We start from the raw sequence: 15,426 nt of genomic DNA on the forward strand, positions 1-15,426 counted from the left end.
AACCTTTCTTGTTACTCTTAACATCTCTCACTAGCTGCAGCTCCAGGTGCGATTTGGCCCTCCTGATTTCATTCCTACATGCCCGAGCAATATTTTTATACTCTTCCCTGGTCATATGTCCAACCTTCCACTTCTTGTAAGCTTCTTTTTTATGTTTAAGATCAGCTAGGATTTCACCGTTAAGCCAAGCTGGTCGCCTGCCATATTTACTATTCTTTCGACACATCGGGATGGTTTGTCCCTGTAACCTCAACAGGGATTCCTTGAAATACAGCCAGCTCTCCTGGACTCCTTTCCCCTTCAAGTTAGTCCCCCAGGGGATCCTACCCATCCATTCCCTGAGGGAGTCGAAGTCTGCTTTCCTGAAGTCCAGGGTCCGTATTCTGCTGCTTACTTTTCTTCCTTGTGTCAGGATCCTGAACTCAACCAACTCATGGTCACTGCCTCCCAGATTCCCATCCACTTTTGCTTCCCCTACTAATTCTTCCCAGTTTGTGAGCAGCAGGTCAAGAAAAGCTCCCACCCTAGTTGGCTCCTCTAGCACTTGCACCAGGAAATTGTCCCCTACGCTTTCCAAAAACTTCCTGGATTGTCTATGCACCGCTGTATTGCTCTCCCAGCAGATATCAGGAAAATTAAAGTCACCCATGAGAACCAGGGCGTGCGATCTAGTAGCTTCCGCGAGCTGCCGGAGGAAAGCCTCATACACCTCATCCCCTTGGTCCGGTGGTCTATAGCAGACTCCCACCACTACATCACTCTTGTTGCTCACACTTCTAAACTTAATCCAGAGACACTCAGGTTTTTCTGCAGTTTCGTACCCGAGCTCTGAGCAGTCATACTGCTCCCTTACATACAGTGCTACTCCCCCACCTTTTCTGCCCTGCCTGTCCTTCCTGAACAGTTTATAACCATCCATGACAGTACTCCAGTCATGTGAGTTATCCCACCAAGTCTCTGTTATTCCAATCACGTCATATTTAAAAAGAAAAGAGAGAATTAGTTAAAATATCAGTATACATATAGACATGAGTACAGTTCTGGGACCAGATTCATAGTACAGATGGTGAGCTCTATAGATGCAAAGAGTTCTTTTAGAATTAGTCCATGGGTTATAGTCCAATGGTCATATCCAGGATGATCCAGACGGGACTGGAGATTTCAGTCTTATGACTCAACTTTCCCTGCATAAAGCATCAAGCAGATCTGAGATGAAAGGATCAGGTCCCCAAAGTTTTTATATAGTTTTCCGGCAGCCTCTTGACCATACAGTCCTGAGTGAACAACAGGCTTTTGAACTAACTTTCTATTTCGTAAGCATCACTGGTAGTTACCTTATGTTAATCCATGTAGTTAATTATTCATTGAGCAGTTCATATACAGTTTACCACAAACTTTAAAGAGACATATGGACAGTGACATTATTTCACCCAAGATTTATCTAAATGTTAATGTTCCCTTTTGATCTCTGAATCAATAGCTATAGTAATAGACAGGAACTCTGTTTACATCTAACAAGATATTCATGGGAAAGCTACTCCCAGCTCCTCAGGCACGCACCCCCTTTGGAGTATAAACCCAAAATTACACCATCTTGCACTGCACAGGGAACTGCAGCATAAGCTCATAAAATTCGCCCCCCTCCCTCAATGTGGAGAGGAATATGCAATAGCCTTTTGCCCCTGAGTTATGATTCCCACACACTGGTTTAGGTAAAGCAAAAACAAGTTTATTAACTACAAAAGATAGATTTTTAGGTGATAGTAAACAGATCAAACCAGGTTACCTAGCAAATAAACAAAAAACGCAAACTAAACTTAATATACTAAATAGATTGGATATGAATAGCAGATTCTCACCCTAAGAGATGATACAAGCAGGCTGCAGATTCTTAAGGGGCAAACTGCACTTTCTTACAGCTTGGAATCCCCAGGTGTTCCACTGACAGGCTAAAAATCCATTTAGCTTGGGTCCAGCACTTCTCCCAGTTCAGTCTTTTTTCCTTAGGTGTTTTCAGGAGTCTTCTTGGGTAGGGAGTGAAGAACACCAGATGATGTCACTCCCTGCCTTATATAGTTTTTGCATATGGTGGGAATCCTTTGTTACAAAGCTTGGTTCTGAGACCGGTCTGTGGAAAAACACTGACATCCCGAGATGGAGTTCAGAGACATGTGGTCTCATCACATGTCCTTGTCGAGTCATAGCAGCCATTACTCACAGGCTGTTTGGGGCATTCACAGGAAGGCTCCCTGGGTGGGAGGTAAGCTTCTCTTAAGGCCTGTTGTTCTTCCCTAATGGCCCTTGCCCGCCCTCTATCTAGAATGAAAGCATCTTGTCTGGTGGGCATCACCCAGGTGTAACTACATTTGAAGTACAGATACATAATCAATATTCATAACTTCAGATACAAAAATTATACGTGCATACAAATATAGTCATATTCAGCAAAACATAACCTTTTCAATGACATCTCACATGACTTATCTTGCATAAAATACATCATAATTATGTCATAATCCTATCCTAGTAATATCACTGTGAAGAATATGGGGTGCAGTGTTACAGCCCTTGTCAAGGCTGATTCCCCACTCTGGCACCTTCGAGTGCAGAAGGTGGGGGCCCGCAAGGATTTTAAAATTTAATACTGGCCACTCCAGGCTTGTATTAAACTCCCAATGTTACAGCTTCTCTCTGACCGTGGATTTGTAGATGCTGCCACCACCCAAGTGCAAAAAACCTCTTTGAAACCAGAAAGGTGCACTTGGGAATTCCTTCCTGTGGGGTACCCTCAAGCCCTTTCATTCCCCCCAGGGAAGAGCTGAGAAAGAAAAACAAAGGAAATCAGTTGTTGCCACCAGCTAATTAAACAACACATGCACAAACCTCTTAGGACACCAAAAATCCAATCCTGTTCTTAAAAAAGGTAAATTTTATTAAAAACGAAAAGAAAGAAAATGCATCTGGAACTTAGGGTTTTGCTAGATTTCAAAAAACCAACTTACAAAAATTAAACATCAAGAATAACCTTGAGGTTCAGCTTAAAGGTTACAAGCAAAACAAAAAGCGTTTGGGGTTAGCACAGAGGAGTCCACAAAACAATAACAAATAAACCTAATCGCTTCTTCCTGGACATTCCCTAATTTACTTACATATCTGGGGTTTCAGATAAGCAGTCTCTAGTTGTGATCTGATGGTCTTTCATTTCTAGCTTTTAGCTTCTTACAGCATAACTGCTCCCTGTTCCCCTCTTTCCCAGAGAACAACAACACACAGACAAAGGGAAGTTTTTTCCCAATTTTAAAAAGTTCTAGCCCTCCCATTGGCTCTATTGGTCAGGTGCCCACTCCTTTCCTTTTACCTGTGGGCTTGTTAACCCTTTACAGGTAAAGCAAGCAGAGAGCAACCACCATAGCCAACTGGCTGTCCACAAAATGGAGCTATCCCCTGTTTAGATACTTTTCTAACATGTTTCTAAAGGTTGAATGTGGGTCAATTAGCCTGCAAGCTGCTTATCCCTTTCTGGCCATGTGTCAGAATGGGTCTATCAGTCCTTTGTTCAAGCTTTGGTTTGTAGAGAAGTTCCTCCAGTGGTGAGAAGCAGGATTGAAGATAAAATGGAGAAGATGCAGCTGCCTTTTATATCATTTGTCAAGTGGCTTGTACTTCCTTTGTCCCAAACATAAGCTTACAGCATATGGGCATGGAAAAGTTCTTGGAGTCCCCAGTCATATCCCTATATATCCTGCTGACTCATAACTAAGGCTACCATTTAATCATGGGTAAAAGTCATGGACAGGTCATGGGCAAGAAACAAAAAATCACAGCCTATGACCTGTCCATGACTTATACCATAAATATCTTGATTGAATCTTGGGGGGAGGCCATGGGGCCTGCGGCACCAGCTGTGGGGTTGTGGGGAAGCCCTGGGGGGAGCCCGCTGCTGTTCTGACCGCAGCTGGGGGGAAGCCCTGAGGGGTCGGGGGGCTGCGGCCGGGAAAAAGCCCCGTGGGGCCCACTGTTGCTTCAGCTGCCGCTGGGGGGAAGCCCTGGAGGGCCAGCCACTGCCCTGGCCACCTTTGGACCGCTGCTGGGAGCCACCGAGCTGTGGCTGCTCCCTGGGCCAGCCCCATCGGCAGCTGCTCAGGCAGTCCCTGGGGCCAGCCACTCGGGTGGCCCTGCAGTCAGCCACACCGGCTGCTGCAGAAGTCATGGAGGTAGCAGGAAGTCACAGAATCCGTGAGTTCACTGACCTTCGTGATGGACATGGAGCCCTACTCAGCCCGTGCCTGCTCTCAGTGGATTCATTGTACAGCTGATTGCCCTTGATGGGCCATTAAGCAGGCTAGATAATGCTGATACCAATCTGTCTGGGGGTGTCACCCAGATACACAGCACAAGTTTAAGATATCAATATATCACACATATTTATAACTCATACAAAGATGATACATACATATAAACAAGAGTATCGTATTTGGCAATTATAACTTTTCCACTGATACCTTATATGGCATATCTTGTATGACTCATTGCAATTTTGTGATATTGGTATCCATAATATTATAAATGGTCACGCATATTCTATACAGTGTCACAAATGGGCCCAATCCAGGCTCCTCCGTGGGGATTCTCATCTCAGTCTCACTCAGGATACTGGGTGCTGTCCTGTTAATATCTGCTCCAGGCTCCATGTGCCGATAGCTCTGTGTCTAACTGGAGTGGCATTGCTGCCTGTGGGCCAGGAAGCCTTCTAGCTTGGCTGAGAGCTCTAACCTCTTTGTGCCTTTCCCTGACAGAGCGCAGTGACCTGTTTGCTGTGGCCAGCAGAGAACATCATTGTCTTTGGACTCGCTGAGGGGAAGGTAGAGAAGCCTAATGCTGTCACTGAGTTATGGGCCCTGGGTACTGCTCAGTGAAGGGATTATACTGGTTACTTGCTCTCCTGCACCAATTCCCTGTGAGTCTCTCATGAGACTGTGCAGCGTGGTGTGAGAGTGAGTTATTCATCCACTCCAGCTTCCATTCCTCCCACCAGAGACCATGGAGCTCCTTGTGATTTCTTACCTTGCTGCTTGGCCTAAACGTGCCAGCCCAGCACAGATGAGAGCCTCTCCCTTGTTCTATTTAAAAGCCGTCTTGTGCTGCACCATGAGTGAATCCCTGTTTCTGATATGAGGACAGAGACTACACTGACCAGTGTCCTTCTCTTCCTCAGGTTCGTTTAGCAAATACAAAGACCAACAAGTCCTCCACCATTTACGGGACAGATTCTTTTGTGGTCTCATTAACCTCCAAGTGAGTATGGTGCTGCCGCAGGCTCCCACTGCCCCCGCTCGGTCTCCTGACCCAGCTGCTGGCTCTGAAGAGGCCTCCTTAGTGCTCATGGGGCAGCTTCATAGGCTCCGCTGTAAAGATAAATAAGCCCAGAGCCCCCCTCCCTTGGGGTTCCCTGTGTGTTTTACCATAATACTGTAACATTGCATTATCAGGACATGCCACCCGGTTTCTATACCCTTCCCACCTTCCCTTCCCACCTTCCCCTCCCCATGTCTGTCTGTCTGTCTGCTTTGTCTTTACAGAGACTTTGAGCTCTCTGGGGCAGGATCCAGACCTTAGTATGTGTGTGCCATCGGGCAGATTGTAGGCACTCTCAAAAAATAACTAAGGAAAAACAGTGGGCTACCATTGGCTCCTGCAACCCCATGAGAATCAAATCAGCTGGGGATGGGAGGGAAAAGTGGGACAATGAGTGCTGCTGTGCTATGCCGACTTGTCCTGGTGTCTCTTGACAGCGTGTCGGGGAAGGGGATCCTGTCTGGCCATGCAGATGGAACCATTGTGCGCTACTTCTTTGATGACGAAGGCTCAGGTGAATCACAGGTACTGAATGGCTCTTTGGAAAAGACTCCTTCTTGCACACATCCTTCCTCTGTAGTCACACCAGGCCTGGAGAGTAACTCCAGGACAGCAGCAGGCTGCTCTCATCACTGCGTGGCTAATGGAGCACTGATTAAACCATGGAAGGGTGTCTAGATCTGGTTTTGTATCAGTTTCAGAATTTGTGTGGGAAGGGGAATTACCCCAGTGTCTGTGAGACCCAAGGCTATCCACATCTCCATGGGGCTCTGGGAGCACCCTGGTGCCCAGGAGAGCAGCACTCAAGTTGTGAGAGCTGTGGGGTATGTGTATTGCCTTCTTTCCACTGCCCCCTGTTGTGTTCTTCATAGTTACACCAACAGATTTTAACAGGAGATTTCCATTTGTAATGATCACCTTGGGCTTCCTCCTGAGAAGGCTTGAGACCAAACAGTCCTAAGCCAAGCTTTTCAAGCTCTCCATAGTGGACAGGAAGGAGGAAGAGTACTTATTATTCCAGCTGTCACCCAAAGCAGCATTTTAATTGCAGTAACAGGAAAAGTAAGTGGCTGATCCTCCTTCACAACGTGCCACAGGGGCAAAGTCGTCTTGTGTCCTCATCCCAAATTCTTGCTGGATGTGGTGTCTGAGTGTCACCTAGCCAGACCAGTCATCGTCCAATGGTCTTCCCAAAACCTCATTCTGATCACAGAAAGCTGGACCCCATGGCCTTGGCCAGGGGAAAGGGAATGCCATTTCCACTTGGCCCTTCCCTCTCTGGCTGGATTAGGTTGTGCATATATGTTACCCAGGGTGACAGAACCTGATGGTCTTAGAGATCACTTTGCCAGGGCAAAGGTGTACCGAGTCCACAGCCTGTTTATAACATTTCATTGTTTCCTGTTGGTCTGTCTATATCTAGGTATTGTCTCTTGGCTTACATTAGATTGTCAGCTCTTGGGTCTGGGACTGTCTTTTTGTTCTGTTTGTACAACATCTAGCACAGTGGCGTCCTGGTCCATGACAAGGTCTCCTAGGTGCTATAGTAATACACTGCTAATAGTTATAACAGTCCTGCCTCGGTAATGTTTCTGTTACAGAAATCTGCAGGGCTGCTACCAGGAGTTTTTTCACACATACTCCGTGCTGCTGTAGCATGACATCTAGATCTGATATTTGCTCTGGGGGGCAGATCTGCAATCTGTTTGACTAGAACTTGCTGGCTTCCCACAAGTGGGAATATGCAGAGGTGACCTTAGAGAACTGTTTGGTTCCCCATGCATTGCTGCTGCATATTCTACTCCTGGTGGAATTCTGCACCAAAACATTAAAAATTCTGTGTACAATATTTTAAAATTCTGCATATTTTATTTGTCAAAGTAACACAATATAATTACACCAGTTTCAATTATTTTTGGTCATTTATTTCAAAATACCTGTCAGCAAGTATGTCTGTAACAATACAGACAACAAAAAAGATTCAGGAAATGTTTTTTGACAAATAGATTCCTTACTAGGCATATTAATACAGAATTCTGAGTAATTCATGTAAACTGCAATACAGAACTGTATTTCCCACACCCCTCAGAAGCACTGCAAAGGCTGGGGGAGTCAGGGGTAGCTGAGGGACAGGGAAGTAAATTGCTGGGAAGGAGCTTGGGTGTGAACTTGGAGGGTTGTTGGGTATGGGTGGGAAAAGTATGGAACAGGGATTGTTAGGGAGCTTCCCCCATGCAGACCCTGGCTGACCCCTAGCCTCTCCCATTCAGTCAGGCACATCTGCCCCTGTCCCCATGTGTCTCTGTGCCCCCACCCAAGCACGCCCCTGTCCCTGTGTAGCTCTGCCCCTCCCTCCCCCTTGTGACCCTGTGCCACTTTTCCACTCCCATTCAGCCCCTGTCCCAGTCTGTCTTCCCCCACTAGCCCTTACGAGCCCCTGTCTGACCCCTCCAGCACCCCACGCTTTCTGTCTCCCCATAGCCTGTGTCTTCTGACCAGGTCTAACAAGCTCTGCAAAGAAGGCAGCTCTCTCTCTTCCCTTGCTGGCCTTGAGCTGCAGCTTTGTTTCATCAGCACAGCGCCCTCTGGTGGGCAAAAGGCAGCACTACAGAAGTTATTTTCTGCTGGGAGCTGATGCTGTTCTTGTGCCACAGCGCCCTCTTGTGGGCAAAAGGCAGAATAGCAGCAACTCGTCAGGGGAAGCTTTTTTCTGCGCAAAAAATTAGAAATCTGCAGAGCTCATTAATTATGCAAGCACGCAATAGCACAAAATTCCCCCAAGAGTAATATTCATGCTACTCCCCTGACGCTGCCTTCCCCTCTTCTTTGGAGGGCTGCTCTCATGAAGCACTTGGCTTTAGCAAGAGGAATTGAGGCAGCTGATCCTCTTACAGCCTCAGTTTCGAATATCTGTTGCCACATGAGATTGGTTGTGCAGCCCCAACAGGCACTGCTTCCCAGGAGGTGCATCCCATGAGTGTATCTGTGCAGGGGCAACACTGTATGCAAGAACTAGGGGACACTGAATGAAAGTGAAAGGGGGGAATTCAGAATGGATAAAGGAAAATACTTTTTCACACAACATGTAATTAGATTGTGGAACTCACAGGAAGTTTTTTGAGACCAAGAACTTAACAAGATTCAAAAAGGGGTTGGATGTTTATATGGCTAGCGAGAGTATGCAGAGCTGTCATAATGAATGCTAACCAAATTCTGGCAGGGATGTTAAACCTCTTTCAGGGCTTAAGCCTCTAACTACGTGGGTGTGTCTGCAGTGCAGCCCGGGGTGTAATTTTTGGCTCAGGTAGACATACCCTTGCTCACTTTGACCGAACTAGTGTGCTAAAAATAGCAGTGTAGCCATGGCTATATGTGTGGAGGCAAAAGCTAGCTGCATGAGTACCGTTCTGCCCAAACCCCTAGGTACATACTTGAGTGTCTAGCCTATACCACTGCCCGTGTAGTCATGGCTACTGTCATAAATATAAAGGGAAGGGTAACCACCTTTCTGTATACAGTGCTATAAAATCCCTCCTGGCCAGAGGCAAAACCCTTTCACCTGTGAAGGGTTAAGAAGCCAAGGTAACCTCACTGGCACCTGACCCAAAATGACCAATGAGGGGACAAGATACTTTCAAATCTGGAGGGGAGCAGTGGGGGACACAAAGGATCTGTCTGTGTGATGCTTTTGCCGGGAACAGATCAGGAATGCAGCCTTCCAACTCCTGTTAAGTTAGTAAGTAATCTAGCTAGAACATGCATTAGATTTCCTTTTGTTTAATGGCTGGTAAAATAAGCTGTGCTGGGTGGAATGCATATTCCTGTTTTTGTGTCTTTTTGTAACTTAAGGTTTTGCCTACAGGGATTCTCTGTGTTTTGAATCTGATTACCCAATAAGGTATTTACCATCCTGATTTTACAGAGGTGATTCTTTTACCTTTTCTTTAATTAAAACTCTTCTTTTAAGAACCTGATCGATTTTTCATTATTCTTAAGATCCAAGGGTTTGGGTCTGTGTTCACCTGTACAAATTGGTGAGGATTCTTATCAAGCCTTCCCCAGGAAAGGGGGTGTAGGGCTTGGGGGGATATTTTGGGGAAAGACTTCTCCAAGTGGTCTCTTTCCCTGTTCTTTGTTTAAAACGCTTGGTGGTGGCAGCATAGAGTTCAAGGACAAGGCAAAGTTTGTACCTTGGGGAAGTTTTTAACCTAAGATGGTAAGAATAAGCTTAGGGGGTCTTTCATGCGGTCCCCACATCTGTACCCTAGAGTTCAGAGTGGGGAAGGAATCTTGACAGCTACGCTGCTGTTTTTAGTGTGCTAGCTCAATCAAACTAGTAACTCTGCCCAGGCTGAAAATTACACTCCCAACTGCAGTGTAGACGTACCCAGAGAGACCTAATGTGGGGGACAGATTGTTCTACATCTGCTACTGTGGGGTTCTTTTACCTTTGCTGGACTAGATGAGCCCTGGTTCTGGTCCAGAGAGGATGGTTCTAGACTATTCTCAGTGGTAGAAGAGGATAGGACAAGGAGTAATGGTCTCAAGTTGCAGTGGGGGAGGTTTAGGTTGGATATTAGGAAAAACTTTTTCACTAGGAGGGTGGTGAAACACTGGAATGCATTACCTAGGGAGGTGGTAGAATCTCCTTCCTTAGAAGTTTTTAAGGTCAGGCTTGACAAAGCCCTGGCTGGGATGATTTAATTGGGGATTGGTCCTGCTTTGAGCAGGGGGTTGGGCTAGATGACCTCCTGAGGTCCCTTCCAACCCTGATATTCTATGATTCTATGATTCCAGTCTGGCAGTTCCTGTGTCCCTAGAAAACCATAGTCACGATGGTAAATAATGGTGGGTTTTGGCATCTGGGTGTGGGGTGCATCTTTTCTTTGCCTGCCCCTGTGGATAGCAGCAGGGGTGACAGAAGATTTTAGGGGGCTTAAACTCCGTTACTATTAGTAGTAATAGTTCCTGGTCCCAGCAACTTAAGAAGAGCAACCAGGCTCCCCTTTGTGCCCCACCCCAGATCCAGCCCTGTGTCCTGCAATGCTATATCCATGCAATCAGGATGTTTTTGCTGCAATGATCAGCAGTGAAATATTTGGCCGAGCAAAGTGAGGTCAACTTGATCACTTAATTGTTTGTTTTTCTGTCTGTCTTCTGGTAGAAGCTATGAAGTGTGCAACACTCTAACAATGTCGACATTTAAATTGTTAATAGTAGAGTGCAGAGTTAACACACATTAAGGTGATGGGGCAGCTTATTCCTCTCAAAGCTCTGGTTTCAGGCTGTTTCTGTGGCAACTTTGGCAGTCAGCCCTAGAAACCTTCTAGAAACATAGCTCACGAAAGCTTATGCTCAAATAAATTGGTTAGTCTCTAAGGTGCCACAAGTACTCCTTTTCTTTTTGCGAATACAGACTAACACAACTGTTACTCTGAAACCTGTCACTTTTTAAACAAGCAGCTGATGGCTCGCAGGGGGCTTTGTACCTGGTCTGCTCAGTCTGCTGGTGGTGCTGCTGCTCTGTTCAGGACTTTCTGTCTTGTTTGTTGTAGGGTAAATTGGTGACGCACCCCTGCCCTCCGTATGCCCTCACCTGGGCTTCCAGCAGTGTCGTGGCTGCAGGCTGTGATAAGAAGATTATAGCTTATGGAAGGGAAGGCCACATAATTCAAACCTTTGATTATAGCCGGGACCCCTTGGAGAAGGAGTTCACCACAGCAGCCACTAGCCCCGGGGGCCAGTCAGTTGTCATTGGCAGCTACAACAGGTATGGTGCCTAATGGCTGGGCCTTTCCGTTAGAACAGCCTTCCTCGCCTGCCACTTGCAGTTTTTCAAGGTCACTGCTTCCTCATCTCTTCCCACAGGCTGAGGGTGTTGAACTGGAGCCCCCGCAGGAGTGCCTGGGAGGAAGCCAAACCCAAAGAAATCGCACACCTTTACACTATCACAGCCTTAGCATGGAAGAGGGATGGCTCGCGGCTCTGTGCGGTGCGTACCATGAAATTATAGCCTCAAGCCATCCTCCAGAGCCACCCTGAGGTGTGCTGAAGTGGCATTCCTGCCTGCTGCATGGTGGAATCTGATCTGTGTCCCTGCAGTCAACGACACATGGCACTGGGAGGGACAGCCAGAGACCAAGGGGGAGGGATGGCACCTAGAAACACAAGGAGGAGGGGTGGGCTGGGATTTAGAGTGGGAAAGAAGTTCCTGCAATCTGGTATGTGATGAGAGTCGCAGGAGTTTGAGAAATGGCACAAGTGATGGTTCAGCGGCCGCAGCAAGATCCCTTCCTCCGCCTGGCCTTCCCAAATGCAGTCTGCCCTCTGTCTCCCCATAGCACCTGGTGGGGTGGGGAGGAGCTGAGCTGGCTTTAACCCCTTGTATTCCAGGGACCAGAGAATGCCCCTGTCTCTGCCTTAGGGATTCTGCTCAAAATTATCCCAGGCTGAAAGTCCCTGGGCAAAAGATGTGCCCTACAAGGCTGTTCCTTGCTTCCCCTTACACATTTAAGACCTTCATCTTTAAAACGAACCTGGTTTCATTCTTTGATAAGATTAGACGTTTGGTTGATGAGGGTAAGTGAGTCTATGTAATTACTGAGACTGTGGAAAGGCATTTGGCTTAGTACCGCATGATATTCTGAGTTAAAAAATGAGTACATGTTAATGGATTAAGAACTGGCTGACAGACCTCACAAAGTAGTTGTTAATGGGGAATCCATCATTCAATGGCGGTGTTTCTAGCGGGATTCCACAGGGATCGTACTAGGCTTGACACTATACTACATTTTCTTCAAAGATCCAAACGTAAATATAAAATCACTGCTGATCAGATTTGTGGTGACACAAAGATTGGTGGAATGGTAAATAACTATGAGGACAGGGCAGTCTTACAGAGCAGTCTGGATAGCTGGTAAGCTGGGCCCATTCAAACAAAATGTGTTTTTAATGCAGCCAAATAGAAGGTCAGACATCTAGGAAGAAGGAATGTAGGCCATACCTATAGAATAGAGACTCTATCCTGGAAAGCAGTGACTCTGAAAGGGATCTAGGGATCATCTTGGACAGACAGTTGAACATGAGCACCCAGAGCAATGCGCTAGTGAAAAACGCGAATGTGATCCTTGGATAGATAAGCAGGGGAGTAGTGAGTGGGAGTCAGGAGGAGATTTTACCTGCGTATACAGCATTGGTGAGCTTAGTACTGGAATACTTGTGCGGTTCTGATGTCCACTTTTTCAGAAGGATGTTGAAAAATTGGAGAGGGTGCAGAAAAGAGCCACAAAGATTATTCAAGGGCTGGAGCAAATGTCTTACAGTGAGAGAGCTTCATCTGTTTAGCTTATTGAAAAGAAGACTGAAGAGTGACTTGATTACAGTATCTAAGGACCTTCACTTGCTGCACTCTACCTGCCTTGTGTTTGCTCCCCAGGGCACCCTTTGTGGAGGGGTGGAGCAGTTTGACTGCTGCCTTCGCAGGAGCATTTACAAGAATAAATTTGAAATGACATATGTGGGGCCGAGCCAGGTAAGCAGTTCATCACCTGTGTGAAGCAGGTGTCTGTGAGTGAAGCTGTGATAATCAGTCACCTAGCACGCTTAGTCCTCAGTACTGTCTACTACCCTCCTGTCTCGCCCAGGTCTGCCTCCACAGCCCGCTCCCAGTCCCCAGACCCTCCCTACAGTCCGCTGTGATGGGTTTCATAAGCTCTCACAGCTGGGCTCCTGCTTACACCCAGCCCCAATAAAACATTGACTTTGTTTAAAAAATTCTGTTCAAAAGAGTTAAGGGTACCATTGGAATTCAGCAAAGTGCTTAAACAATTCCACTGGCTTGGAAAGCCCTGTGCCTTCTAAAACACCCAAACGTTTAAAAGTCTGGAAACGGAATCCAGCCTCTGCCCTTGCCCTCCTGCCCACCCCAAGCCAAACTTTGGCCCCTAAAATTTGGAAAATATACACAGAAGTCAACACAGTGCATTACCAAGCGAGGGTAAAATCCCATTGCTAGCTAAGGGATCCATCTCCACCAGTTTGCTGGGAAGTGTGTATATTTTTGCATATATTAGGAACAAGATTCAGTGTGGGTGAGTGGTGGAGGGCAGCTGGGGTGACAGACCTGGCATCAGTTCCTGGCTCTAACATAGACTCATTGTGTGCCCGTGAACAAATCACTCAGTCTCCTTGTGCCATAGCTCCCCAGGGGTACAATGTGGGGGGGGTGAGGGGAATGCTCCCTTTCCTGCAGGGGTGCTGTGTTTGTGAGGGGCTGGGGCATAGAACTACCTAGACAGATAAACAAGAACCTTCCTTAGGGCTCTTGTGTTGTGCTCCTGTAGGGGCCAGCCAGCTTCCTTACCTCTTGCCCTGCTCTCTCCAGGTCATTGTGAAGAACCTCTCCACAGGAACCAGAGTGGTGCTGAAATCCCACTATGGTTATGAGATTGATGAGGTGAAGATTTTGGGGAAGGAGAGGTACCTTGTGGCCCATACCTCAGATACACTGCTGCTGGGGGATTTGAACTCCAACAAGCTCAGTGAGGTACTGGAAGTTGCTGCAGAACCTTGTGGTTGACCTGGTGTCTCTGGATTCCCAGGCAGACTCACTGGCGTCTGAATAGTGTGTTGGTTAAAAACAACTAGTGGTTTTAATAAGTTGGAGGGGACTGGTTAGCTGAGAGAATTGGTAGTGGGATCTGGGCCCTGTTCTGTTAATTTAGGTGGAATAAATAGGCTAAGCATTTGAAATTTAAAGTATTAAATAAAGCTTTCATTTTAACAGCATCCCTTGTTCCCTTGCTCTTTAGCTGGAGGCAATGGTTGGAAGGAAAATCCCCCGGCTGTTGGACCATCTCTGAGATGGTATAGACCGTGGTAATAACTGTCATCCCAGGTGGTGTCTGAGATTCAGCTGGGGCTGGTGGAGGTGGCAAAGTCATCTGGTTCCCTGCCCCCCCGGCCCCGGCCATTCTGGCCAGGACACCTCACGGGATCAGGATGATGAAGGCCAGGGTCCCGGGAAATGGCAGGAGTGGCAGCCGTGACGGTGAAGCTCACTCCAGTAGCATCTGCTGTTCTTTCCAGCTGTCCTTTTTGTTCTTTCCGTACTTTCCCCACCAAATCATTTTCTTTTAAGGACCCAGAAAGAGCGTGATGGGTGTTGTGTCTCCATTTCACATCTTCTCCCTTAATATTTGTTGTAACATCTTACAAACTTTTACATACTTTTTACAGCTGAGCTGACAATTGGGGTAAATTTGTAGGCCCAGTTGGCATGACAGGTCTTTATGGGGGCCTTAGTTCCAATCTAGTAAGGAGCCCGAGCCCAGGATCAGCATTTGTGACATCTCTATTAACATGTTCAGCTTGTATGTTTGTCTGGGCTGTGCAAGTTATAAGCTCTTCAGGATAGCATCTGTGTCTCCTTATGGGCTTGTGCAGTATCTAGCACGTTGTGGGTGCTATGCAATAGATACAGTAAAAATAATTACAGTATATGCTCCCTAATAGCAACCCTGATATTAACGACTTCCAGCTAATAACAACATTTTGCCAGGAACCAGTCCCATCCTATTTAATTTAATAGGATTCAAGGCTCTTAAGCAAAGTGAGCAGTCATAGGATAAGAGGGAAGGTCCTCTCACAGGTCAGTAACTGGTTAAAAGACAGGAAACAAAGGGTAGGACTAAATGGTCAGTTTTCCCAGTGGAAAGAGGTAAATAGTGGGGTCCCCCAAGGATCTGTACTGGGACCAGTGCTGTTCAACATATTCATACATGATCTGGAAAAAGGGGTAAACAGTGAGGTGGCAAAGTTTGCACATGATACAAGATTACTCCAGATAGTTAAGTCCAAAGCAGACTGCAAAGAGTTGCAAAGGGATCTCACAAAACTGGGTGACTGGACAACAAAATGTCAGATGAAATTCAGTGTTGATAAATACAAAGTAATACACATTGGAAAACATAGTCCTCAACTATACATACCAAGTGATGGGGTCTAAATTAGCTGTTACCACTCAAGAAAGATCTTGGAGTCATCATGGATAGTTCTCTGAAAACATCCACT

The 15,426-nt window shown here is 46.5% G+C and overlaps 1 protein-coding gene across 4 annotated transcripts in view; it reads left to right on the top strand.

Annotated features, from left to right (window-relative positions):
- Positions 1-15,426, top strand: part of IFT172 (intraflagellar transport 172) — a 149,256-nt gene that overhangs the window by 26,623 nt on the left and 107,207 nt on the right. For all 4 annotated transcript variants that reach the window (XR_014710812.1, XM_084623126.1, XM_084623125.1 and 1 more), the window contains 7 exons: positions 4,797-4,862; positions 5,216-5,295; positions 5,793-5,880; positions 10,911-11,125; positions 11,224-11,347; positions 12,791-12,886; positions 13,739-13,900. Coding sequence is in view for 3 of the 4 variants with exons in the window: in XM_084623126.1 (XP_084479252.1) it covers positions 4,797-4,862; positions 5,216-5,295; positions 5,793-5,880; positions 10,911-11,125; positions 11,224-11,347; positions 12,791-12,886; positions 13,739-13,900 (831 nt within the window). In the remaining variant the exon portion in view is untranslated. The remainder of the gene's footprint in view (positions 1-4,796; positions 4,863-5,215; positions 5,296-5,792; positions 5,881-10,910; positions 11,126-11,223; positions 11,348-12,790; positions 12,887-13,738; positions 13,901-15,426) is intronic.

The sequence above is a fragment of the Lepidochelys olivacea genome, assembly GCF_965140295.1.
Source record: "Lepidochelys olivacea isolate rLepOli2 genome assembly, chromosome: 3".
NCBI classification, from domain to species: Eukaryota; Metazoa; Chordata; order Testudines; family Cheloniidae; genus Lepidochelys; species Lepidochelys olivacea.